General features: G+C 43.4%; 1 protein-coding gene across 7 annotated transcripts; it reads left to right on the forward strand.

The window, feature by feature from the left end:
• LOC117425101 (kinesin-like protein KIFC3) lies at nucleotides 1-26,584 on the forward strand. 7 transcript variants are annotated; one of them, XM_058993827.1, is made up of 23 exons: nucleotides 10,062-10,082; nucleotides 12,694-12,814; nucleotides 13,877-14,022; nucleotides 16,052-16,238; nucleotides 16,527-16,705; nucleotides 16,915-16,980; nucleotides 17,866-18,006; nucleotides 18,461-18,679; nucleotides 19,133-19,306; nucleotides 19,667-19,753; nucleotides 20,321-20,468; nucleotides 20,790-20,920; nucleotides 21,620-21,731; nucleotides 21,980-22,161; nucleotides 22,253-22,357; nucleotides 22,755-22,885; nucleotides 23,066-23,189; nucleotides 23,442-23,571; nucleotides 23,984-24,213; nucleotides 24,612-24,764; nucleotides 24,942-25,047; nucleotides 25,628-25,673; nucleotides 26,294-26,584. In XM_058993827.1, exons 1-22 carry the CDS (start codon nucleotides 10,065-10,067, stop codon nucleotides 25,642-25,644), a joined length of 2,907 nt encoding a protein of 968 aa, XP_058849810.1. In that variant the 5' UTR covers nucleotides 10,062-10,064; the 3' UTR covers nucleotides 25,645-25,673; nucleotides 26,294-26,584. The 7 variants fall into 7 exon arrangements, with proteins under 7 accessions (XP_058849814.1, XP_058849812.1, XP_058849813.1 ...); XM_058993831.1 differs by lacking the exons at nucleotides 10,062-10,082; nucleotides 25,628-25,673 and adding an exon at nucleotides 1-439 and having other exon boundaries at nucleotides 12,698-12,814; XM_058993829.1 differs by lacking the exons at nucleotides 10,062-10,082; nucleotides 25,628-25,673 and adding an exon at nucleotides 2-439.
• The last annotated feature ends 534 nt before the right edge of the window (nucleotides 26,585-27,118 follow it).

Below are 27,118 nucleotides of genomic sequence, written 5' to 3' on the forward strand. Positions count from 1 at the left end.
AACACATTCAAAGCAAGCCGACATGTTTAGGTGTGGGATCAAGTTGCCGCTGGTTTTATTGTTTATATGGATTAATTACAGATTCCGTGGAGGGGTTTCTTTTTTAAAATACCAGAGGTTCTGTGCGTCATTTCGTTTCTGCTCAATCAGCTGGCTGGCTGGCTGAGGGTGTTCCACTTTTATCAGCTCTCCCTTGGTTGGTTAACAAAACTTTGCTGCTGGTGGGCTAGGGGAGCATTTTTTGTAAACTCCGGCAAGCTTTTTAACTCAGAAATAGCTTTCAGCAAAAGCTGAGGAAGAACAACTTCAGGTTATAAATAAAACCGTCAGCGAAGTTTTAAAAACCAGGAACATTTGACTTCAGTCTTTAAAATAAGTTTTTAACTGAAGAGCCCGAAGGAAGTATTTCAACCTGTGCTGTTGTGTTCTTGAGACTGAGGTAAGTGAACATTTTTGTAGTTGGCGCTTGTTTACGCTTAAACTATTTCAAGGTTATTTCTGTAACGGGTTATTCGGATACTGCAAGTGGGTTGTTATTTTAAAAATGGTATTTTCAAAGATAAATGCACGCCTTTTGTCCGTTTCTACGAGTTATGACCTTGTTTGGTTAAACTCCCTATCAACTCCCATCCGCTAAATGCAATCCGTTGTAAATTGTTATTATCATGCTATATTGTTTGATCACCCGTGTTAAAAACTAAAAATGATAAAACAAAGGGGCAGTATTAAATTAGAAGTGGAATACATTAAACCGTGGTGGTAGCCCGTTTGTAAATATACTGAGCTTTAAACGACAGCTCTGTGAACGAGATACTTTTATTTATACAAACACCAGCACATGGAAATGACACAGTGGATACACATGATAAGATGACCTGGAATGTGAATGTTTGAAAACACACGAGTAGCATTACTGCACGACCAAGCGGCGCTGTATGAAAAATACTCGTTGTTTATTAAGCTTTATTATTATGATTATTATTATTATTATTATTATTATTATTATTATTATTATTATTATTATTGACACGTTTTATAAATAAGGTGCATCTCATTGGCTTGTTTTCTGACACGTTGCGGGTGCTGATGATGCAGTCTGTTTCTTTAAAAGCAGCACGGACAGAGTTAATTAAATCGAAAGCCCATATGGAGCGCATTACTGCAATGGTAAGGGTGTGTCTGTGCAAGTCCGTTATTAAGGGAATCTGCCTCTTCTACAGTTCTGCATTATATGAAAATCAAAGCACCGCTTTAGATGCAGTGCAACATTAAATGCAGTGCTTATGGCGCTACTAAAATGAATGTACGCCAGACCATACTACTGTATATGAGTTGAGTGTGTGCTATCGTCCCTGCTGTTTAGTGTGTTCACCTCATGCATGCAGTGCTCGGAGTGCTTCGGAGATTCTTCTTCTTCAGTGTTGTTATTGTTAATGGCCACCAAGTTTCTGTCGAAACTTATTGTCGCCACCTACTGTTCAGATTTGGCTATTAAACCTGCTGTGAACGCTTAACCTTTTAAAATGTCTGTATGTTAAATATTCTTCCAGTTTTCCTAATATATTTTGCAATACAGCCAATAATACCTATTTCTATTTCTTTCATCACCTGTACCATTTAATTCTTTCCACATATCTTCTCTCACCTTCCTATATCGAACACATTCAACCATCAGATGCTCCACTGTTTCCTTTACACTACATTCCAAACATAACCCATACAGTGTGAGAGCCAAAAGCAGGTACTTTGTTTATCCAGCTGCTGGGCTGTGCTGTCTCTGCTGAATACACAAAGAACACTGTTTTGAGAAGTGTGCTGTATGTGCCACGCTGCCTTTTAAAGCTGTCAAAACAGTGTAGAGCACAAGTGCTGTTCTGTTCATCAATGACAAGGCTGCTTGCGATTGGGATTTCTTTATGTTTGTGCTATTTTGAGTTTGGGGAGTTTGAATTAAAGTGTATGATGTAGTTTCAGGGCCTGCTGCTGCAGGTATGCGCCAAACTCTATATTTTAATGCAATCTATGCAGGGAATTTAAAATAGCTAAAACAAACATGAATAGGGGTGAACAGCCCCTCTCTAATCTAACCTTGCAGTGCAGTGAAGGCAGATCCAGTGATAGTGGCGTGTCATCCCATCTCTGCATCAGTCCTTTGCATGCTCTTCCTCCTGTGTTTCCTTTAAAGCATTTCAAATACTTATTGCAGATATTTTTTTAAAGCTTTGTCTATTTACTGTCTAAGTTGTTCAGTGTTTGTGTGATTTTTGTTCCATTTGCATTCTTTATTATAACTTCACTGGAGCAAATAAGAAGTGCTTCGGTGAACTTTGTTAAAATTTAAAACAAGCAAATGATTAAATAAATGACAGGGAGGAATTTTTCCTGTCAGATTTACTTGCGTGACTCTGTTTTTTGCATACTTGACACTTTTTGTAAACTGATTTAACTGGCTTCTCTTTGACGGATGATTGCTCCTTCAATGGATAGGACTCAGATTTAAGTAACCAGCTAAATAGTGTTTCTAATAAAAGACCAGGGTTTCAATACAGGTGATGCAAATTGTAGATTTGAGAGGCTCTGATTTTCATGCCATGTGACTCCCTTCCATTTGTTAGTGGTGCCCATGTGACCCTTGCACTTCATTCACAATTCCAGTTGCCCCTAGAGAAGAGCATTGTTGTATTGACAGTGACTGAGAGGGGTCAGGGCAGAGCTTTGTGACCTAGGCAGTGACAAATGTTCTGAATTCCAAACTAAAGTTCTTAAGGAATGGCTAAGCCTGCGAGTTCAAATCCTTCAGATATAAAACCCTGGGCTCTGAGCTGTCAGGTGAGCTGGTTTTGCTTCTGGTTTTAGGTCACATGATGTACTAATGACATAGTAATAATTCACTGCAGACTAATGTGAAATTATGCAAATTAAATTATTACTCCTACTAAAAATAAACAGTACAGTACTTGCTTGTTGTATTCATTTATGTATAACAAGTTGCTGGTAGCTATGTTGGCTCCTGCCTCAGACTGGCTCTTCTATAACGGTGCTTCTGTCTATTTGGCCTTCTGAAAACATCTCGCTGCATGGGTACAGCCAGGAACAAGCTCCAGTGTGTGCCAGCGGGTGGCAGCATTGCTGTGTTTTCTCGTCCCAGACTGTACCACCTATGTATTGTACACGTGACTCGATTGTGAAATGAAGTTTGGTGCTCCACACTTAGTGGCAGGGCAATGCTACTATTGTAAGTGTCACTCATTCCATTTGTGGTTTTAGTCCACCCTTTCATATTGGCTTTTATTCTGAAGACCTAGATTGCAAGACCTGAACGCTGTAATTAGCCTGAAATAGTTCAGGGATTGAATCGGCAGGGAAGGCTTGGTTAAGATCCCAAGCTGTACTTCCCAGGCTAGGATATCGGCTAAAAAAGAAACGTGATTGACATTTGGAATAAAAACCAAAAACAGGGTTTTAACCTTCTGGTTTGAGACTGCTCTGTCATATGAGAGCCAATAAAGTTTAATTTACTAAACAAAGCAAACCACTGTCCTGCAATAAGCAAAATGTCCAAATCTTGTCTATTCTTAATTACTGTAGAATCCTCAGACTAGGGGAGGAAAGGGAAGTTTCAATCCAGTTGTATTCTGTAACTCTCTCATCGGTTAAAGATTAATGAAAACAAGTTACTGTAATAAACAAGCAACAATATGACTAGGAGCAGGGTTGGGGACAATTCCTGTTTTTTCAATTCCGATTTCATTTCCAAGGACTTGGAATTGTTATTGGAATTAATTAAATGAGAATTGATTGAAAAATGAATAGTCCCCCAGCCCTTTTTAAAATGTGCCCCAGGCTGTTTTTTTTAGTACTTTTGATATAATCCAGATCGTATTCTGTAATATTGAGTATTAATACGTTCTCTCCGAAGCGTGTCATTTGTGGTGCAGGTGAATATACTGAATGGCTTTGCAGGACAATGAAAGAGGTTGATTCTTGGCCACCGACCAATCAGCTGCACTGTTCAGGACAAGGGAAGATGCAGCTGTGTTTTGCAAATGCAAATAAATAATTCCATCCGTAGGGCTGGCAGCCCAATTGCTTTGCTAAAAGCCCTTCACAGTGACAGGAGTGGTAGATGGAAGGGGGCTTAGTGGATCTGTGGGGAGGAATCCAGGCACAGAAAAGTCTTCTTGTAGAGGAGAGATAGAGACCAGGGCAGTTTGATCTGCATAGTCAGTCTGCATTGCGTGGGTTAGAGAGGTGAGAAGAGGTGAGGGGTATCTCTACAAAGGAATACAATGGTGTTCAAAGAAATGTGAAACTAAAAGTGAAGGAGTGACAATCGCCTTTTTTTAGAATTGCGTTGGGTGGGTTCTCTTGGATGGTAGGATTGTTAGGTACAATAACAAAGGGATAGTTTAAATAGAAACTGTTTAGTGTGCTGAGAGCAAAGTTTAAGAGGGACTTGGGTTTGAGATCTAGGGAGGAAACTGTTCTAAATTGTTGAAGTATTCACTGCCATGCCTCTCACAACGTCAGAGATTATAAAGATTGCACTCATGAAATATTTCACCTGGCTACTCGGTGACACGGGTGTGTTCGCTGCTCCCATCTTATCAGCTGACTGTTGGATGAATATATTTGTTTGAACTGCTGTGGACCAGCACAACAAACCCCAGTCTGCAGTGAGGCACGATCGTGGAAACGCTATCAGAATTTCACTCACAAACCGGAGTCAAACTGTGTCTCTGAACTGGATTTCAGTGGACGTGGAAGAGGAGGATTCCTTGGTTTTACAATTGGACTTTAAAGGAGCTGCAGTGTCAGGGAATACTTTGGAAACCAGAGTATAGCCAGAATTTGGGACTATCTTCTTTAGCAAGTGGACTGTTGTTATTCTGGTAAGTTGAACTTGGAGAACTAGTAGTTTTGTGACAGACTTTAACAGGCCAAGAACAGGCTCATCTTTTTTCTTCTTAGAATACATTTAGGAAAATTCTTGAAGGTGCTGTATGATTATAAAGAAGACTCTTATTTTGTGACCTTTTTTTTTTCTTACTCCCTGCTGGCATACAGTCTTATTTTGATATTAATTATACGTTTGTAATTTTCATTTTGACTCGCAAAAAATGATTGAAAAGAAAGATTGAGCAAGACATTTGTTTGTTTTCTAAACACATCTTCCCTGGAAGTTTTCCAAGTGATTTGCATACCCTGAAAAGGCTTCTGCTAAGCATGCAAATTTAGACTGGAGGCTGGAGCCAATCTCACTGGAGGAAGAGTAAGAGCTGCTTCTGATCACCTCTGTGGCGGATGTCGGACTGGAAGTCTTGAAGTAATTGTGCGTCTTTTATTATTGTGAAGTCTGAGGCTCCTTTCTCATTCCTGGCTGTAAACCCATCAGACACCATCATCATCATCATCATCATCATCATCATCATCATCATCATCATCAGACAGCCCTTCCAATTTCAAACTGGACAGTATCGTCCCAATATAAAAAACAAAGTTCCTTATCTTAGTAATCTGTGCATTTTGCATTTGAAACTACTTACAAGTCTAAACTTTTTTTTCCGGACAGTTGATTCTCTTTACCACTGGAATAAAAAAAATATTCTGTTAAGCAGATTTGACATAACCCCGAACGCATGCTTTTACCAGCGACTTTGCTACCCCTGTACGACCCCCTCCACTTTTGGCACTGATGTATGTCCTGTGTACTCTGGTGGTGCTGTCCTTACAAAGCCAGTTCAAGGGGCGTAGCAAAGAGGCCGTGCCGGGAAGCTCGGATCAAGAGTCCCCCAAAAAGGGTTCAGGACCCCCCAAAGATGACAGCAGCCACCACAATGGGTACCAACCCAAGGGGGGCTGCAACAATAACTGCGGAGCTCAGGAGGAGTGTAGGACCACCAGCATCCAGAGCACCCCAAAGGAGCTCTCCGGACATGAGCAGGTGAGAGACTGAACTGTTTCCAGTACCAAGTGCTGCTGTATTGTGTATGTAGCGATGACGCTAGTAGTTAGTGCATTGTGATATTAAAACAATAATACTCCAGTGTTCTTCGCCGTGTGTTCCCTCACCCCCCAAACAAATAACAGTCTGAGTTCTTAATCATGTATTTCTAAAACAAGACATCCCAAATGGTCACACTAAATCGGGGGGAGGAAGGGGTCATTTTTAAATATTAAAATACTTGGTCTAAAACTTGCAAGGCTTTCTATAGCACCTTCCAAAGATTTGCCATATTTGTAGGAGAGAGTTCCCGATTTTAGCTGTGCAGCTCGGATCCTTTCTGCATTCCTAGGAGCCCTGTGCATGCCCAGTGTTGTGCTCAGACCAGTTCTAGGTGAGCACACAGTGTACACGCTTTGAAATACAAACCCCTGCTTCAGGAGGGAAGTTTGTGCTTGGTGGGGATGGGTAGTGATCATCTGAACCCCCTGTAGCAGAATCATCTTCTTCCCCAGAGCCCTGGGTCACCATGCAGTAAGAATGCTTTGCTGACTGTTCTTGACCATACCTGATTTGAACCCTCATGCATAGGGAGGGAAGAACACAAACCGCATGCTCTTGAGATCAGTTTGCAGAACAGGGCAGTGGAAACATGGCATACTGAACTCCAACCCTCCTGCTATTGAGGACGAATGCATCCCCTTGAGCACAAAGCCACCACAGCAGGAGATGCAGTGCAGGTTCCTGTCTTCCAATACTGCTCAGAGCCATTTCTCCCATTCTAAATATTTCAGCTGGTGGGAGAGGACTGGAGAGGTTTGGCTTTGTGAGGTTCTAAAATATTAATTTTGAGTGACGAGGAGGAGGTGTGCTTTCCTGAGAGATGAGAAAGGATACTGGGTTAGATTTCTTTGTTACTTAGTAACTGGAGGGAAGCCGAGTGGATAATGAGCGCAGTGTGTACTGGATGTCGGGAAGATGCTGCTTTAGTTCTGTGAGAAGTTAGTCGAGTGGCCGTCTCGTGATGTGGGCGTGAGGGAGGCGATGGTGCCGGAGGGACGGAGGTAGGTACTGACCCACATTATCTGACTTGCGTGTGTGTCTCTTAAAGACTCTGTTACCAGGGAGAAGAAGAAAAGCAGGAGGATGGCTTTCATTTACTCCCCACTGAGGGATGTGTTTTGTGCTCTTTGTTGTATGCAAATGATGGAAGGATATTATTTTTAGGGAACAGAAACCGACCAGTTTTCTGTCTAGATGGAATATGTGTTTTAAATTTCTGTCTATCTTTTTGATATGTTCTTTTTCAAGCATTTTTCAATCCGTCTGATCCTTTGTTTTGTTTCATTTTTAACCATTTTTTTTCTGACACTGCAATTCAGCATCTTGTTCTGTGCTGTCTTGTTTTATGCTGGGATAGTTAGGGGGTTTGAACCAGTTGACGAAATGCCCCAAGGTCACGCAAACATTCACAGGATTTTTTATTTTTTTTCCCCAATTAATTTGCTAAACATAGTTTTGTTTTGTTTTGTATTATTATTATTATTTTTTTCGGGGGGGGGTGGGTGGGTATTATATTCTAAAAGCCATGTTGAATCACAAAATATGCCTCCATTGCAAGCAGATTAGTATTTGCATAAACTTTGCTTTGCAAATATGCTGTAGCTGTATCGTTTATTTTACCTGTATGCTTATAGGGAGAATCAAAACACATCTGATAGGATTTCAGTATGGTTTTAAAGATTACAGTATTTTATTCCTCTTTTTCAAAAATAAGATCCATCTGTTTTGAGCTCAGTATTTGACTGGGATTACTTGTAGTTTTGTTTTGCAATAGAATTCTTTGCTTGTATAAGGAGATGCAGCATTTGTATGTGTGCTTGTGTATTGTACTTTATGTGGGTGCATCTCTGTGGAGCTCCCTGTCTAAAGATTTCTGGGATGCTGCCACTCATTCAAACTAAAGACTTGCTTGTTTTTCCTAGCTTTGAGGTGGCAGGCCCATGCTAAATGAGCACAATCTAAATGGCCTGTATATGAGCTGTCCTACAGTGTGTGTGAGTTTGCATGCATACTGATGCATGTTTGTGTACTTTTTGGACGGATTTATTTATTTGTCTCTTGGCTTTACAGTATGTGTGTGTGCAGTAGGTGTATGAAGGTGTTGGGGGCTGGATTGTGTATTACCTGCATTCCATCCCCCTCGTACACAGTCCAGAGCCCTCCACTGACACAGTACTGAACAGCTCCATTGATGGAAGCCTGGAGTAAGTTTGGAATGGACAGCTCTGGTCTGTGTGTGTTGTGGCCAGTTTGAATAAATTCCTTTGCTGTGTGACTGTGAAGTTGCTCAAATCTCTATGGAATGCACTGTATAAAATCCTTTTAGTCCTTTCATTTTGCCCAGTTATGAAAGGACTCCCTTGAGGCAGTGTCTTCAAAAGTTGTTTGATGTGAGAATGTTTAAAGTACGTTTTGTCTGATGTCTGACAATGCCATTATCTCTGGTATTGGGTTTATTTACATACTCTGGATGCCAGTATCATGTTGTGTTCCAGAAATGCAGGCAGTGGCAGATTTAACCATCGAAGATAGCAGAAAAATATTAATTAGAGCCTGGTTTTGTTATGTATTCCAGAGTGCTAAAAACACTTATGGGGAAAAACAATCAGGCTTAATTAGCTCCTGTAGCAGTGAAAACCAACACTTCTTTTTAATTTTTTTTTTTTTTACTTGAATTATTTATTCAAGATTCTTTCAGATGTATTTTTGTCCCAGATTACTGTAGCAACACTTTTAATCTTTTGTTGAATCTGAAATGATTATATGCTATGCTTACAAGAATTTATTTTTGACTTGTACAATAAAAAATAAATACATTTTACTCCATATAGCAGAGGTCCAATAAAAATAAAAGGGATTGTAAAAGCTAATCATTAATATTTTTTTTTGAGTCATTTGCACTCTCGCTAGTATATCCTGCCTGAAAGCTCAAGGAAGCTGTAATAAAAAGATAACAGAAGTAGGTTAATGAAATACAGAGCAGACTGGCAAGCAGCAGAGAGGGGTGTAGAGCATGCTGGGCTCAGTCAGGAAGCAGGGTGTAGGATAGAGAGGCATGGCATTGATTGCATGGAGTTTGCTTGTTTGGGTAGGCAGCTGACATCTCAGCATCACATTTTCTTCTGTTATGAGGTTATGCAGTGAAGCTGGCACGACATCTGCACAGTACAGACACGTTGGCAATAGCATACACTGTTCTAGAGGTGCCAGGCTTGTGTGATTTGGAGTAAGATCAAGGGGAACTTCAATCATATGAACATGTGACCATCTGGTAAAGAGATGCAAGTGACGCACCCTCTTTAGAGAATGTATGCCAAAGTTTTCACTCTTAAGTCTGTATTTTCTTCTGTGCTATATTAAAATAAATTGATAATGCGGGACAGCATCCAGGTACAGTTTGGAATTTTGCCAGCCAGCCTCGGAAAGCTCAAGTGAACATGTTTGTCTTTGGCTGGGTGACATTTGAACTGTTTGTGTGTCTGTGGCAGTAACATGGAAACATTACCTGCTGGTTAGGCAGGTGATAAGCATTGTTGTGGATACAGAACGCTTGCTGTGTGGTTTGAGCCCTGCACGTTAGGGATGGGGATTAGGCTCAGGTCTTAAAGCTGTCACAGTTAGGAGTTTGCTGTGCAAATCCGTCTTGCTGATCCACTTCCCATATAAAACACTAGCGTCCCATGTCCCTATTTGAGAAACACTCAAGTTTGTGTTCCTTGTTTCTGTTTAACATAGAAAGACAGCATCTGCAGAAAGAACTTTCCCCTTAAGGTCTTGCAGGTTAATTACAGAACCATGCGGCCATCTGCTGAAGCTGAAAGGATTAAGACAACCTCCCTCTATCGATACCTGAGCTCCTGACAGTGGTGTTTGTAAGAGCTGGCTGTTAATAGCCTGCAGGGGCCCTTTCTCTGTACTTTTTTAATGTAACCTTCTTGCATGGATAGACTGAACTCTTGCTGTTAGCATGCTGGGATGGATGGGATCAATCCTCCACAGGGGTTGGCTCGACTTCGACGTCACTAAACCCGGCTCTCCGAAGCTGTCTGTCGGGATAATGGGTGGTAGATTCAAGGTAAGAAATGAAATTAGCACGGACGCCAAGGCTTCTCCTGAAGTGTAATCCAGGGGACACTGTGTGCTAACAGGAAACACTTGGGCATTCCCTGTGACACAACTGCATTCGTTTTGACTAGCAACCCCTTTAAACATGCTGTTCCCTTTCTAGGAATATGCTGTATGTTTATAATAAATGAATGCATGAAACCGGCTGGGCGGATGGGGTGGTTATTCTTGTTAAGTCTTTTTGGAGCTTGTTGCTGTTTTGCTATATATCGGTTTGGAGTGTGTACGTGTGAGACTGCATGCAGTTAGGGCTCTGTGTGTTTAATAACCCTGCGTATCAGCATAACAAGAATCCGTTCTGAGAAGTCTCGGGCTGATTACAAGGGGCGTGTCTGTGTGTTGTGCTCCCTTTCCACCCTGGGTTGATGTGTAGATATGCTGGAGAGAGAGGGAGAGGTTCTGCTGTATTTGTGCTGCATCAGAATTGTGTAGCTGCTTCCGTTTAGCAGACCCCTCATACTGCACATCCTGTTCTTAGCATTACAACAACGCATTTATATATCACCAGTGAAGTGTACTTGAAGAAATGTGCATCCTTTGACATGGAGTGTTCTTGATTCCATGAGTCCAACTCAAGCAGTCAAACACTTCAAAAAGCAGACTGCAGCTTGTGGTGCTGTGCTGTACCCTCCTGTAGGTAGGTGGGATAGCGGGGAAGTGCATAATTGCAGATGGACTTGTCCAGGAGCAGTTGTCCTGCTCGGTGTAGAGCAGACGGACAGGCTCCCCATTCTGAATGAGGAACTCGAAACGAGCTTGCTAGCTCAGGTCTGGACTGCCTGCTGCGCGTGGGTAGCACTGCTCTAAACAGGGTCGTAAGAGCTGAAGAAAATCCCTTCATCCTACAAGCGCTGTCCTTGGAAAGGATCCTCTTAAGCGATTTGTTGGCTTCAGTCATCTAGGCAGTTCTGATTGGATTTAAAGATGCTGGGAGACCACTTTATAAATGGCTGCATACTTGCAGATGGACTTGCTTTTCAATAGGCAAGAGTTTGTATTGTACCTTTTTTAAACTGAGATTCAGCACATGGTGAGGGGTTTGTACCGCCCATAGAGTAAGTACACAGGAAAAGTGAGTAGTGTATGAACCAACAGGGACTTGCAAAAAGCAGGTAGCCTATGAAAAATGAGACGACGACACTGTTAGTAGACTTCTCCAATCGCTTTAATCACATGTGTTTATAGCAGAATTGTAACAGAGAAAATAAGTAATGCAGCAGAACTGTATCTTGCTGTGTAATGTGCTAATGCATCAACAAGTTCAGAGATACTTAGGCGGGTGGTGCTGTGAATATATTTAAAGTTGTATATTACCTCAAGCACACCATTCTTAATTGGCTTTAGGGAGCATTGGGATGAGCAGTTGGATGTATTTGATGTACCACAGAAAGCTATTAAACTGACTGCTTGTCTACCCCTGCTGGCCAATTGCAGAATCCAGGAGCTCCGCAGCAGGGATCACATTCCTGCACAGTACTGCATGGCACTACTAAGATATTTGGTGCCCTCTTATGGGCTAATGAAGAACTAGGACACAGTGTATACTCAATGGCTTGCAAGATCTTTTGTGTGGTGAACCCGTAGCTATTCAGACATGCTAAGCAAAAGTACCACCGTGTTTCAGCTGATCTTCTCAGATATCTTTCTGCTTCTGTTATATTCAAAGTTTGCCCGCTATGCTGTGTGTGTGTGTGATCTGCCCAAACCGTTACTTCCTGTATTGGCAACAACAATATATATAAAAAATAAAAAAAAGAATCTCGGTTTTATTATTATTATTATTATTATTATTATTCATTTCTTAGCAGACGCCCTTATCCAGGGCGACTTACAATTGTTACAAGATATCACATTATACATTATTTCACATTATACAGTTATCACATTATTTTACATACAATTGCAATTTATACAGTTGGGTTTTTACTGGAGCAATCTAGGTAAAGTACCTTGCTCAAGGGTACAACAGCAGTGTCCCCCACTGGGGATTGAACCCACAACCCTCCGGTCAAGAGTCCAGTGCCCTAACCACTACTCCACACTGCTGCCCAGCAAATATTTCTCGTTTTAGCCATTCAGTGTTACTATTAGGAAGATTAAGCAGTGATCAAGACTCAGCTGGAGGTCATTTAACAAAAACAAGTGGGGAAGGGAGGAGCTGTAGAACAAGCCCAGCTTAGTTTCTTGCTCATGCTACCCATGAGTTATTAAAGTGTCCAAGCCTGCAACGTAATATTTACAATATGTCAAGCATCTTGAAAGTTATTCCTTGCAGCTCTAAACTACAGGTAAGAATAAGAAGTCTAGTGGTTTTCATTCTATTAGGGGTGTGTGTGTGTGTGAGGGGTGGTGGTGGCAAGGGGATAGGAAGGAATTCAAACAACAAACATACAAGCTTTAAAACACACAGCTCTCAAGTAAAGCATATGTTGGTGGATAGAGCCTCTGGGCTAAAGGGACAGTGCCTGTGGTCAGGACAGCGTGTGTGGAAACAGAGGAAGCTCGTAACGAGACCCGTGCTTTTCTTCTCCCCCTCCTGTTCTGTGCTGCCTTGCTTCCAGCCAGCCCAGAGGCAGCACACCGTTTTCAAACCGGGGGTCATGCTCGGAACACGCAAGACCTGGGACCTTGGCCACGCCCCCAACCTACAGGATCTCTGGAAGAAGGACAGCTCATTGGACAGTGAGTATCACGTGACCCAGGTGCTAACCAGCATTTGCTGCATTCCTCACATTGCTCAGTGATTTACAGCAGGTAGGGATAGGTAATACCTGAACGCTAAGTTACTTCTGAAACTCTCACAGCGTGCTTTAGAGGAACCTCGAGTTTGGAAAGATTTGTTTGTTTTTGTTGAAGAATAGCCTGACTGTTTGTTTGCGTGTGGTGCTGGAAGTGGTTTCTGAAGCAGTTTTTCAAGGTTGTAATCGGATTTGGTTGATCTCGGTATGAGATCAGGAGCCACTGTGGTAAGTTATGTTTTTGTTTTCCTGCTTACTTTTACTTTTTTGCTACGAATAAGACTAACTCTGTGGTAATGGAGGGAAAATAAATATAACCCTGGTATGATTGGGAGGATGAGGGTGAGGGTCTTTATACAGGTGTACATGTTGTTGCCGGGGGTCAGCATGCCATTAGATATAGGTAGGTGGTCCTTGCTTAGATATGCAGTAGCTATGAATGGCTTCTCTGTAAATGCTGGGAGAGCTTATTTGCCCCACTCCTCTAAATCTCTATTTCTGTATTAAACTAACAAACCCAGGCTACCTCTCACTTACAGTAGCCTACATTTGTTTTTAAACAGTTATCCATTAATGCTAAAGGCAAATGATTAGATAGCAAGGGTATTCGTTTTAACAGAGCGTTGGCACCTCCACAGGTTGTAACACCTGGGCAGGCCACTGAACTCCGCTGGGCGAGGCAGGCGTTTGTTTGGAGATGGATTTAATTTCTTATTCGGGGTGGTGGGATATTTCTCTCTGGTCTGTTCGGTTTCTTCCCACATTCCGAGAGAACACCCCCCCCACAACCAGGAATTCAGTAATGTCAAGGAAAAGAGATTTTTCTGTATCTAAAGGCTGTCAATATTATTATTATTAGTCGTAGTTGTAGTAGTAGTAGTAGTATTATTTATAGCACCGATGAGTTTGGTGACCCGACCCAGATCATGAACCCTGGTATACAGAGTGGCTTGGTACCCAGATGTTGTCCAGCTAGGCTGACTGTGCTGTGCTTTCTTTCTTGTAGGAAGCGCTGTGGATTTCCTGATGGGTGACGGCGAGGAGCAGAGCAGCACCTACATCCCCCTGCAGTCCTCTCTGTTCCAGAGCAGAACGATGACCATGGATCACCAAGAGCCCAACAACGAGCAGGACCAGCAGCTCGTCATACAGGTGGAGTCAGGGTCTATAGAGGGCTGTACGTGACGGGTAGAGCCTGCACTGAGCGGCCAAGCAGGAGTGCAGAGCAACGGCAACCTTACTGTGGAGGGCGGGACCACTTTACAATGGGGCCATATGGGTTTTTATGTTTGTTTTTTGTGATGAATTGTCACACACTAATGCACAGAGCTCCAGATATTGTAGGGGCCACACACTCGCACACAATTTGTTTCGTGAGAGTCCTTGACTGGTCCTGGGGGCTGTCGGTGGAAGAACCAGACAGCTACCAGTTAGTCATGGTTTGAAAACACTGCTGACTTACTTGGCTCACCATATTGCACAAGACCAAGCAAACACCTTCCAGTCATTATTACAAACCCTTGCTGGAATAGAACAAAAGCAAATTCTGCTGGTAATACACTGAGCCACCTAGCAACTGTGTTCCTGTGGAGCATCTTTGATGCAGTTCGTGCCCCAGGACTTGGCACAGCTTGTAATCCCATTGGAGGATGTCTGAACCGCATTCCTGAAGGCTATGGTCAGGCAAATTGCATTAGATCCATTGCCGAGGCCTGGTGTGTATAAACAAACCTCCTGCAGGTTCAGACAAGAAGCTGTCTGTGCAGAACTATACGCAGCAAACCTTAATGGGCAATTGTAATTTTCCCCTCAGCAGGCTCGGTGAAATTACTGGAGGAAAGTTCAGCAAACTGTAAAAATTAAAGGGTTAATTGTTCAAGTAATTTGCGCAACTGGCTAGTTTTTGGCAGTGCTTAAAAATAATGACTACCCTGTTCTTTTTGATTGGATTCAATGCTTCATTGGAATAAATAGCAATTCATAGCTTCCTAATCTGCATAGACCCAAGAGTCTCATCCTAGAAGCAATTACTTTTTATACTGTTTTGGTACGTTTTGGCTCTCTCATTTTACTACATTTACATAGTGGAATTAAATCTCTGCACTGTTCTGATGTAAATTGAATTGAAGCCACCATGTAATTAGATGGAATATGAGGACGCATAAATATTTTTCTTCACCGTGGACAGCTGAGACAGACGCACCAAGTGCTCCAGTAGGAGTAGGAGTCTGAACAATAGGAACAAATGGGATTTCTTTCGGATTTGCTGTTTTGCTTTTCTGTCCTTTTCAGTTAATTGGGTTGGGTAGAGGTGTGTGCCTATGCGTCACTGTATTGTCTGTTCCTGTGAGCAATGTTTGTCCTTTTTGTGCTCTCTCTCTCTCTCTCTCTCTGCCTCTCTCTCTCTGCCTCTCCCGTTCTTTCGTTGTCTGCAGGAAGTCACCTGGTCTCTTACAAGGACGTACACATTCTATGTAATTTGAACTTGTCATTTGTTTGTCATACTTTTTTGTGGTTTATTAGAATAGCCGTCTTTGCAACCGACTGTTGCACCGTCCCGTCCCATTCATCAGTATTTTGCATGTTTGTGTTTGTATATGTTGTTTCCCCTGATGAGGGATGTGATGTCATGTAGCACTGGGCCAACAGCCTATAAATGTGTAGGGATAACTGGAGATCAGCTGCAGGTGTGTGTGTCAGTCCGGGTCCTTATCTGTGTCTCTTCCAAGATGGTTGAGCTTGTTCCTGACTCTTCCTCCTGGTGCACATACTGTGTGGTACTTTACCTAGATTGCTCCAGTAAAAACCCAACTGTATAAATGGGTAATTGTATCTAAAAATAATGTGTAAAAAAATAATGTAATTGTATGTAAAAAATAATGTGATATCTTGTAACAATTGTAAGTCACCCTGGATAAGGGCGTCTGCTAAGAAATAATTGTTAATAATAATATGTGTATGGAAATGCCTAGTTGAGTGCCACTAACTTACAGGCACCCTTGCCTCTACTGCATCAGGGTAATCTACAGCAATGTTCTCTCTGGGTCTCCTCTGTCCAGGGGGGGGGGGGGGGGGGGGATTGGTATTGGGAACCTTCTCTGTCTGTCTCGGTATATCGGTGTTCCTCCCTCACTCTAACCCCTCATGCCAGCTGATTTCTGAAGCACTTCCTCCCTCCCAGGCCCTGCAGGAGAAGGTGTGTCAGTTCCAGGCTCGGCTCCGAAGCGAGGAGGCCAGTCGTAAGCTGCAGGTCCAGCTGATACAGAAAGCCCACGAGCAGAACGTCCACGAAAAGCTGGCCCTCATCAAGAGCCTGCAGGAGGTGGTGTGTGAGCAGGAGAGCGAGCTCCGCAAGGGGAATGGCACTGGTAGGTACAGCCGCCTGGGAGCAGCCAGTCCAGGCTTTATAATGAGCTTTTATATAAAGTGTGGCTGCTGTGGATAAATCTTACAAACTATGAATTGGTGTGAAAATAGATTGGAAAAACATGTTGCAAAAAACCTAGCTCTGTTATGAATTAACAGCTATATGCATACTTTTATCAAACACGGACAAAGGCTTCCCTTTTTAGAGTTATTTATTTAATGGGTTGCATTCAGCTCTGAGGAACAAACGCTGACTGAAAGGCTTTGCTCTCTTGCTCTCCTCCCTGCAGCGGGGAGGCGGTCCAGCCTGGGCTCCCGGCCCGCTCCCTCAGTCCAACGGTTGGTGGAGACTCTGACCTCAACCCAGGAGGAGAAGAATCGGCTGCAGGAGGACCTGCTGTCCACCCAGGAGAGGCTGTGCAGCCGGGAGAGTGAGCAGCAGGCCCTGATCTGCAGACTGCAGGACCAGGTAAACCGAGAGCACCTCTGCAGGGATTCATTACAGATTAGGGTAGAATTAACGATGCGGGTGCATTTTCAAAGACTACGTCCCATTGTCCTTACTGTCCCATTTGTCGTGTGCTGATCACACGCATTTTAGAATCACTAATGTGGTAGCTGTCCAGAACCGCTGAGCGCCGCTAACTGGACTGGGTCTGTGCTGTGATTCTGACGCAGGTTGAAGACCTGAAGGAGAAGCTGTTGGACCAGGCAGGGGAGGTGAATCGACTCCGCTCAGAGCTGGTGGGTCTATACGCAACTATACGGGTCTATAGGTGAACTATAGTGTCTCCCAGTGCTTCATTTGTACAGAGAGAGGTGCTGGGGCGCAAGCAGTGACAATAATACTGTTCTTAAGAACCGCACATTCAAAATCATAACAAGTTTATTTGTAAGAGTGCAATACTAGTGTTGTAAGTTTACAATCACATATTCCACATCTTATATCAAGTAATAGTATGCGCCAAAAAATAAATTTAAAAGCAATTGAAGGACAAAAAAAGAAATAAATGACAGTAATGTAATGTTCACATTAATGTTTTAGCCTGTGGATATGTTCTCCAGCTACAGACCTACACACCTTTGCCTGGGCTTGCTGTGCTTGCTCGTATTTGCCTGTGTCGAGACGCAGCTCCTGTTATTACAGCCCGCAGCACAAGCAGGAGCAGAGCAACACTCCTCCTCCTCTTCCACGTCGCTCAGCTGCCTCGTACCAAACACCAACGTCTCTGGCTCTTTCTCGGTGCACGCAAGAACTGTGTTCGAATTTTAAGAAAACGTCAGTGACATATTATGCCTGACTTAAATTCTTAGATGGCATGTTTTAGAGAGCAAAACAGTGTGAGATTTCTAACATTCATAACGTAAGCCCAGAGGTACCAGGGCTACGCCCAGGCAAATTAAGCACTGTGTTTCTAAAAATGAGTCATTGACCTGTTTTTACAGTGAGCTTGATTTTTTTAGGTTTTTTTGTTTTTTTTTCCAGTCTGTGGTTTGCCGTTAAACCCAGATGGGTCTAATTTAGACCCGCAGCCTGTAATGATTGCTCTTGGATAGTTCATGGGGTGACTGAAAGAATAATTTTAATTTTTTTTCAAGTATGAAAGTAAAGTTGTTGTTCTTCCACAGGGAGCGACAGACTTGGAGAAGCATTTAGAAATCCTGGAATCGGAGAACGAACAGCTGAAACAGGAGCTGAGCGCCAGCCAGTCCTCTCTGCAGGAGCTCCAGGGAGCTCGCTCGGGCTGTGTGGACTGCCAGCACAACCAGGTATGGAAGCAAAGTACCCTGGCAGCGAGGCTACCAGTGCAGGTTTCTGGTTAATGAGCCACACCTCGGCTAACACAGAACTATAGAGAAGCTTAAGAGGAACTGATTTAAATAATAGAGAACCCTGGAATTAATCTAATCTCTATGCGATTGGTGCCGATTTCCACCTGTCATGTACCTACACACAGATAGAAATGCAATACATATTTAATTTTAATTATAACGTTTTGCTTGAATGATAGCCTGAGAGGGAAATCTATTTTATTTTCCCACAAAATGCATTTAAAAATAAATATATATATGTGTATATATATGTATTTATTTATGGGAGGGGCTTATAATGATTGCCTTCAGGAAGGCTGCAGTGGACGATCAGGACTGAGATCATCGCTGCCGTTGCCTGGAGAGCGAGCGATGATGTCCTGCAGAATGACGTGTGTGTTTCTGTGTCCAGGACCTGCGCGCGGGCCTGGCCCAACTGGAGGCGGAGGTCAGGCAGAAAGAACGCAGGCTGGCTGAGCTGCAGCAGAGCCTGGAGAGGAAGGCCAACCAGGTCTCTGAGCTCAACAGGCAGCTGGAGGACTCCCAGCAGGAGAGGGAAGACCTAGAGGATAGGCTGAGGGACTGCCAGCAAGCCCTGGCCAAGCAGGCCACCCAGGTCCCACAGGTCAAGGTGAGGAGGAGGGCTGAAAGACTGGAGTGGTGGTGGTGGTGGTGGTGGTGGTGTTTGTTTGTTTTTTACATTTAATACACAGTAGGAATGCCTTTGGTGGAGTCCCTGGTTGTGTGTGTGAATGTATGTAGTTTTCTGCTCTCTCTCTCTCTCTCTCTCTCTCTGTCTCTCTCTCTCTCTCTCTCTGTCTCTCAAATTCAAAGGTGCTTTATTGGCATGACCATTATTTACAGTATTGCCAAAGCAATGTATACACAGTACATCATCTGAACATTAAATAGACAATAACACTGATGAGAATAATAATGGTAAACAAATATAAATAATAACCACGTTATTAATAATTTAACAATAACAACAATGAAATATAACAAGATTTGAACTAATGTAGAGTGCTCTCTTTCTTTCTTTCTTTCTTTCTTTCTTTCTTTCTTTCTCTCTCTATCTCGGCAGTATGTCACCAAGACGGTGGAGGTGGAGTCGAGCCGGTCCAAGCAGGCTCTGTCGGAGGCTCTGTCCCGGAACCAGTATCTGCAGGAGCAGGTGGGAATGCAGAGGCAGCTCCTGAGAGAGCTGGAACAGCAGCTGCAGGACTCACAGAACACCGCAACGCAGCTCCGTAAGCAGGTCAGTCCGCCCCCCCCCCCCCCCCACACACAGTGAGCTTCATGCCCTGGTCACTCTCGCACACATACACACACACACTGCTCCACGTGCAGGTCTGTGTCACACACACACACACTGTGCTCCGTGTGCAGGTCAGTGTCCCTGCACACATTCCCAGTGCTTTCCAGTTTCTTTTGCTTTTCTTTGCTCCTGGTCACCTTGTGTGTCGAGGTTGAAGGCTGTATGTTCTGTAATTCAATCCTGTCCTTTAGCTCCTATCCTCTTAACCCCGGGGTCTGTGCAGTCCTCCTCTCCTGTCCTGTTTTGATACACCAGAAAGACCCCCCTTCCCCTTAACGGCTGTTTCCACTTGCATTACAGCAATGCGCTGACAGGAGCCGTCTTTGTCGGCTGCTCTCTAGAGCGGTGGGGAGTCGCAGTGGCACGTTGGTTCGTAGGTTGTCAAAGGTTGGCTTATTGCTTGTTTGGTGGTGTCAAAGGTTATTCTGGGGGCAGAGGGATAAGAGGTTCTTTTGGGCTGGAGTGCATTTCTACCAGTTGTGGTGGTTTTAAACCTGAAATGGGACGGTAGTATTTTTAATACGTATCTCTTTGCTCTTGTGTATTTTTTTTTACTTGCTTTAACTTCAGGGGTTCTTGCATTTTTTTGTTTTGTTTTAATTTATTTTATGATGATTTGAAAATGAAACTTTATAAAGAGGTGGTAACAACTTTTGATTTTGTTTTGGATTTGCTACCATGGTAACTGCAACAATTTGTCTTATTCAGAACGGCTAAATGAATTCCTCTGGGATTATGGCTGAATAACCTGTGCTTTTTCCAACTTGCTGGTGGTGTGATAATGCAGTGTAACACGTGCTTCGTTATCTAATGCTTCTTCTGCTGTTGGCCCAGTGCTAATCAGTAGCGAGACTTTTTCCACTGTTCGTTCTTTCTTTCATCCCACCCTGCAAGTGAGGAGACTGGTGTCTGTCGGTTCTGAAGGCTGTGCTTGTCTTGTGGTTGGGTTTGCAGATCATGCTGTACGAGAGCGAGATTGAGCGGACTCAGGGCGAGCTGGTGGATGAGATGCAGTGCTTAGAGGAAGAGAAGAACCGGGTCATCGAGGAGGCCTTCGTGCGAGCCGAGAGTGAGATGAAGGCAGTCCACCAGAACCTAGCCGGTGAGAACCTAGCAATCAAGAACCGTGCGCGTTGTAGCTTTAGTTATTCCAAGCATTCCTGGACATCATCATGCTCCTTACCGACATGTACAGTGTATTTAAGATATCCCAAGAGCTCATTGGTTCTTTAGGCATTTTTACTTGTTGTTTAAATCGACAATAAATAACCATTTACTGTACGCCACCAATAATAGAGTTGGAATTTGATCCATTTCAAGACTGAAAACGGACATTGTTGTGTATTGGTGTACTGTTGTAGCAGTCTTTAATGTTTTGAGTACAGTAAGAAGCATGCATCCACTGATGTTGCTTGTCTGTCAGGGGTGAGGATGAACCTCCTGACTCTGCAGCCTGCCCTGCGGACTCTGACCTGCGATTATAACTGCCTCAAGAGACAGGTGCAGGACTTCCCCTTCCTCCTGGAGAAAGCCATCGGCGAAGCCAAGCAGGAGGTGAGGGGTCAGGGGTCAGGGGTCAGGGAAGAGCAGCACCAGCTGGCTGAAACTCCAACTATTGGGCCTTAACTTGCCAATCAGTTTGTCAACTTTTACAATACATCTCAGTCCAATTCAGAGGGGTTTATTGCAACTATGTGTGCTGAAAGATTTAAAGAGTACATAAGGACCTTTTTATTTTATTTTATTCCCATGTGTTGCTACAACTGTTTACGTAAGGTGTGTGTGTGTATTGTTTTAATTTATTTTTTTTACATTTTGACCACTTTTTTAAACTTTTAAATTGCATTCCCTGCCTCAAGATGACTTTCCATGTACCTGCATGGACCTCTCGGAACTACATTTCCCATCATCCATCAACAGATGGATTTACCAGTGAGCAGGAGGATGATGGAAACTGTAGTTCTGAAGTTTTAAAGTGGTCAATGTAAATAAATAAAACAATTCATACACCTTATGTAAACAGTTGTAGCATGTAACACAATCCATTAAAAAGGTCCTTATGTACCCTTTAACACAACACTATATACATTACATGCTTCAAAACATGCAGTGTTGATAAAGGCATGATGGGGGAAGGTGGCAGGTTTTTGACTTCTTCATTCGCGTGGCTCTGAAGAGTAAGTGAGGGATTCATTAAAGTGGTCCGATACTTGCTTGAGCACTGGACACTACTGACTCTGCCTGTCTGTGCAGATCTGCCAGGTCATCGGGGAGGTCAGCACCACCAACCAGGACCTCCTGTCCAAGTACAAGCGGGAGATGATGCTGAGGAAGAAGTGTCACAACGAGCTGGTGAAGCTGAAAGGTGAGAGAACTGACCTCACCGGGGGGGTGGGGGGGCTAGAGCTTAGAACACAAGAAATAAATGTAGTTTGCAAAGTTTACACCATTTTCTTAAGGGAAAATGAAACCTTATAAATACATTCTTAACCTCTCCAGGTGTTAATTAAGGGATCACACATGCACGTTTTGCTTTATGAAGACCTTTTTTGCAAGTTAAATGGAGCAATGTTGCACTGGGATACTGAGATTTAATGACCTTTTTTTATGTAGGAAACATCCGTGTTTTCTGTAGAGTCCGTCCTTTAGCCAAGGAGGATGGCGATGGGCCTGACTCCAAGAACGTGGTAACCTTTGACCCTGAAGACGATGCTCTAATGAACATATGGCACAAGGGGAAGCCGATAGCATTTGAGCTGGATAAAGTCTTCCCTCCACAAGCGACGCAGGGAGACGTGAGTATCTGTTTGTTAGTGGCTTATAGAGCATCTCCCTTCTCTCAGCTTGTTCTTGTCCCCTTACGGTTGAATATCATTTACTCTGCAGGTTTTCCAAGAAGTCCAATCCTTAATCACTTCCTGCATTGACGGCTACAATGTCTGTATATTCGCCTATGGACAGACTGGCTCAGGGAAGACGTACACCATGGAGGTACTCCTGCAGGGCCCTCTTGTATCTCCTCTTCTATAGAACTAGATTGAAGCTCTTTAAGAGGATGTTGAAACCTTGACATTGTTTTCAGAAAATTATATATCCCCAGTGGTACCAAGGAGCTTGTTCCTCATCTCCCAGACAATTGAAACTTTGCTTGAACCCTTAGATCACACTAATGCCACCCTCGATTTCCTCCTTCTATCCCTTCTGAACTGACGTGTCCCAGTATCAAGCATCGTGATTTCCCTGTGATCTACCGCTACCCTCTGCCAATGTACCTAGCCAAGCAACTCCTATCTATAGAGAGCTTTCTATAAGCAGCAGCAGTAGCATCACCCCTGAGGGGGAAGACTATTTATTTAAAGACCTTCATTTTAATGTTCCTCATTTCCAGGGCATCCCGCAGGATCCAGGGATTAACCAACGGGCGCTGCGGCTGCTGTTCTCGGAGGTGGAGGAGAAGGTGTCAGACTGGGAGTTCACCATCACTGTCAGCATGGTGGAGATCTACAACGAGACACTGAGGTGCGTCGCAGGCGGAGACTGTGCGGCCCACTTTACTTTTCCTGTGTGTTAACATTTTAAAACGTTTAAAAGGTCTGCCAAAAAAAACCTAATATAATCTGTAAAACAGAAAACCACAAGCATTCTTATAATGCTCTACTTTGTTTGTTTTTGTTTTAAATGTTTTAATTTTTTTATTAGGAATTTGCTGGGAGACAACCCCAATGAAAAGCTGGATATTAAAATGTGTCCTGATGGGAGCGGACAGCTCTATGTTCCAGGACTCACAGAGTTCAAGGTTGAAAGTGTGGATGATATCAACAGGGTGAGTGTGTGTGTATGTGTGTGTTTTTTGTTTGTTTGTTTGTTTATATATATATATATATATATATATATATATATATATATATATATATATATATATATATATATATTAAAAAAAAATCTAGAGAACTCAAATTGTGATGAAACCTGGTCAAAGCATCCTTTAGCACACAAAGCTTGGGGATGCAGCAGCAGCGATGGAGCTGGGTTCCTACCCTACTTGTTCACCGTGTGTTGTGTTCCTTCCTCCCAGGTGTTTGAGCTGGGTCACATGAACCGGGCCACAGCCTGCACCAACCTGAACGATCACAGCTCCCGCTCCCATGGGCTGCTCATCGTCACGGTCAGTGGGATCAACTGCACCACCGGCGGCCGCAGCACAGGTAAGAGCCACGGGCTGGCCAGCACACCGCACCGGGGCTGAGCGGAGACCTGGGGCTGTGTACACAGAGCACTGCTTTACACTGCAGAACTACCCAAGATAATGAACTGCTATTTGAACTGTGACTGTTGAACGCAAATAGCTCTTCGGTTTATTTAACATTTAAGTAATGGCTGCACGATACAGTATATCCTTGTTTCACAATCTGACTTGAACATTAAAAAACTGATACAAATATTGAAATGGTTGAAGTTTGGTGAAGAGCCCTTTGACAGAACATGTGCACTTTAGTGTCAGCATGGTCTAATTATTGAGTCATGGGAGGGACAGAGGAGGCGCTGTGTTTAAGGGGCGTATTGTAAATGAAACTGCTTGTACGGTGTCTGGTGTTGACGCGTTTCTCTTCTTTCCAGGCAAGCTGAACCTGGTGGACCTGGCGGGTTCGGAGCGCATTGCAAAGTCCGGCGCGGAGGGCAGTCGGCTCAGGGAGGCGCAGTGCATCAACAAGTCTCTAGCAGCGCTGGCAGACGTCATCCACGCCTTGCGCTCCAAACACGGGCACATCCCCTTCCGCAACTCCAAACTGACGTACCTGCTGCAGGACTCGCTGAGCGGAGACAGCAAGACGCTCATGATGGTCCAGGTGAGTCAGTCACAGGAGACCTACAATGTTAGTGTAGTGTCTCCCATTGGCCAGCTACAGGGCTGCAGTAATAGTGTTGTAGAAAACGTGGGTTAACCAGGGATGGACTTCATTGCATAGCAGTTTGATCCATTCCCGGCTTTACTAGGAGTTTAATCAGACACACCTGAGCTTGGTACCTATACACACTGGCTAATCAAGCTCCTAGTGAAACCGGAATGGGTGAAACTGCTGTGCATTAAGAATCTTATTTCCCTCCATATTTAAATATCTAACAACAAATGAGCACAAAGCATTGGAAACTAAAATCAGAAATCATGCCTGACAGAACTTTGCACAGGCTCTGTTTGCCTGGCATTTCATCTTTGCATCTTTTCTTTTCTCCTCTCCTCCTGCAGGTCTCTCCAGTCGATAAGAATGTGAGCGAGTCGGTTTGCTCCCTGAAATTCGCCCAGAGGGTTCGCTCAGTGGAGCTGGGGCCGGCCACACGCAAAGCAGAATACCAGTCCTCCACTTCCTCCTCTCCCACCCCCACTCAGGATAACCTGGAGGTGAGAAGCGCTTCCCTTCTCTGCCCTCGCTCCCCCCCCCTCCGCTTTATCTGCAGAATTGAAAGATTGCAGCCGTTGGCTTACCCTCCTTCAGTGTGCTTAAAAGGGTTTTGGTTATGCTAACACAGTAGCAGACCCCCACTTTAGCACTAATAGGAAAACCTGATTTGTTTGCAGGTGGATTCTCCACCAGCAACCCCAATGCCCACTGTGTCGACACGCGGGGCTGTTACTGCCTCTGGACGGACAGGGGGCAGCACCAGGAGGAAACTCCCTCCCTCAGGTTTGTGAAGAGCTTTCACTCGCCCATGTTTACTAGTGCTGTGTGTGTGTGTGTGTGTGTGTGTGTGTGTGTGTGTGTGTGTGCATAGATGGGGAGGGGCCGGGGGAACAGATTCCCTTTCGCTCACAGCCAAACGTGAAATAAGTCAAAGTTTTCCTCTCCCTCGTTGGCCTGATTTAAAATGAATTGCTCAAACTGCTCTGCAATGGGAGTCTTGTTTTTACTCCTGGTGTGTGGAAGCTTTCTAAAACCCAACTCAAGATCACATAATATCACACAACACTTTTAATTTTTTTGTTACTAATAAATGGTTTATAAAACAAATTAAATATGAGCCTGATGCTCATTAGTTACAGTCCTGGCTTTTTTTTTTTTTTTCTTCACCCTGGTCAAGCAGACTTTGACAGTTCAATGCAGGTACAAAGTCTTGAACTGTTGCTTTGTATTTCCAGTACAAATGCACACCATGGGGGGTTCAGGTAGGGTTGGGGTGGGGGGTTCTGATATGTGAAAACTGTAGCTTTGATGCATGTGACCTTAGCAGTACATTTTCAGTCTGAACTTGTGATTTTGCTTGCAGTGACGAGTAGCATTTAGAGAAAGCACCACAAGGTCCTACCTGGAAGGTAGGTGTGGATATTCTTGCAGAATCGCAGCTTTGCATGGAAACCTCATTGCATGGTGCCTGAAAGCCTAGAGGAGTATTTAACAGCACATGAGTTAAATACACAGCGCTTCCTCTATGCCTGCTTGGGGTCCAAGACAGAAGGATTTGTTTGTTCATGTGACCTAAAAGCTTCCATTCCAGACGGCTGCTGCAGATCTGCTGTATGTCCATTGAGAGACAGTGTCCCAATTTCCTTAGGGTACAGACTCAAAGGTCCCGGGACATTTTTCCTTTTTAGGTTTTTTTTTTTTTTTCTCTCTCCATTTAATTCAGAGATTATGCACTACGTGGTTACACAGCAGTAAGCCCATGGTTTCTTGAAGAAGAAATTCCTACTATTGACTAACGTGGGGCCAACTGGCACTTTTTTTAATTTTAATCTCTAGAGCCTCATTGCAATTTATATACCCTTATTACGATTGGATGTTTTTTTAGGTTAAATGCGATCAATGCGAGCTGAGACCTCAAGCCAACAGAAGGCCCGATTTGACTTTTGAAATATCAAAATCATCTGTACAAAATGTTCTTGCTTCTTTTAATAGTAATTGTGTGTTTTTTGTTTTGTATTTTTTCCCTTAGGAAGAGTAAAACTTATAGCCTGACGTGGAAAGGGACCTGCAATCCTGATATTTTTGTATTTTTATATTCTTTGGTCCCTGGATCTTCTGCCAATACCTGTTTATCCACTGGACTGTGCACTGATCAGCTGAAGTAGAGGACTCTGTGTGCAATTTCAGCATGGCTGTTTCCTTCTCATTGTTGATTCTTGCGCAGAACTGAGATCTCCTGTCTTATCTTCAGCCTTTGCCAATAAGCTGAACTGCTGCCTTTTTTATCTGAGGTTTTTGACATTTGGAAGCTTGGAAAGGGGCAGGGGCAGGGGCGGGGGCGGGGGTGGGGGGCACATCTCCAGTTTTGCTGAAGGTGGTGTGGGGGGGAAGCACTTTATTTGTTCTGCTGTAAGACCAATACCTACATGTATTTTTAATATATAAATGTAATTTTTTTTTTTTTTTAATGTTCTAGATTGTGGTATTGTTTTTAGCGTACCGTAAAAAACCGAAAAGAGAAAGTTATGCACCTCCCTGAATTGTTTAATAAAGATATTTTTTATTGTTATATTGATTTAGGTGAAATGCGCTAAAATAGGACATGCGTGTTTCGTAAGGAAGCAATGAGATGCCTTTTATCTATGCAATAGTTTAATTCTTCAGAGCCATTTTTTATATTAGGATCTCTTAGCTTGGAACATAATTCTGATAAGAAATGGGCAAGTATCTGGGTTCCAGTACTAAAAGTGAAAGCTTACTTTCTACTATGGAAAAGTGCTTCCATTACGGGAATCAGTCCCTTCTAGTTTAACTAGCCATACAAACCCATACCCAAGCATAACATAACATGTAA

The sequence above is a fragment of the Acipenser ruthenus genome, chromosome 20 (assembly GCF_902713425.1).
Source record: "Acipenser ruthenus chromosome 20, fAciRut3.2 maternal haplotype, whole genome shotgun sequence".
In the NCBI taxonomy this organism is placed as follows: Eukaryota; Metazoa; Chordata; class Actinopteri; order Acipenseriformes; family Acipenseridae; genus Acipenser; species Acipenser ruthenus.

Coding starts and splice junctions, on each gene's coding strand:
- LOC117425101 (XM_058993826.1), top strand. Junction 16,239..16,526: donor CCGCAAGGGGAATGGCACTG/GTAGGTACAGCC, acceptor TCCTCCCTGCAG/CGGGGAGGCGGTCCAGCCTG. Junction 25,048..26,293: donor GAGGAAACTCCCTCCCTCAG/GTTTGTGAAGAG, acceptor TTTTTCCCTTAG/GAAGAGTAAAACTTATAGCC.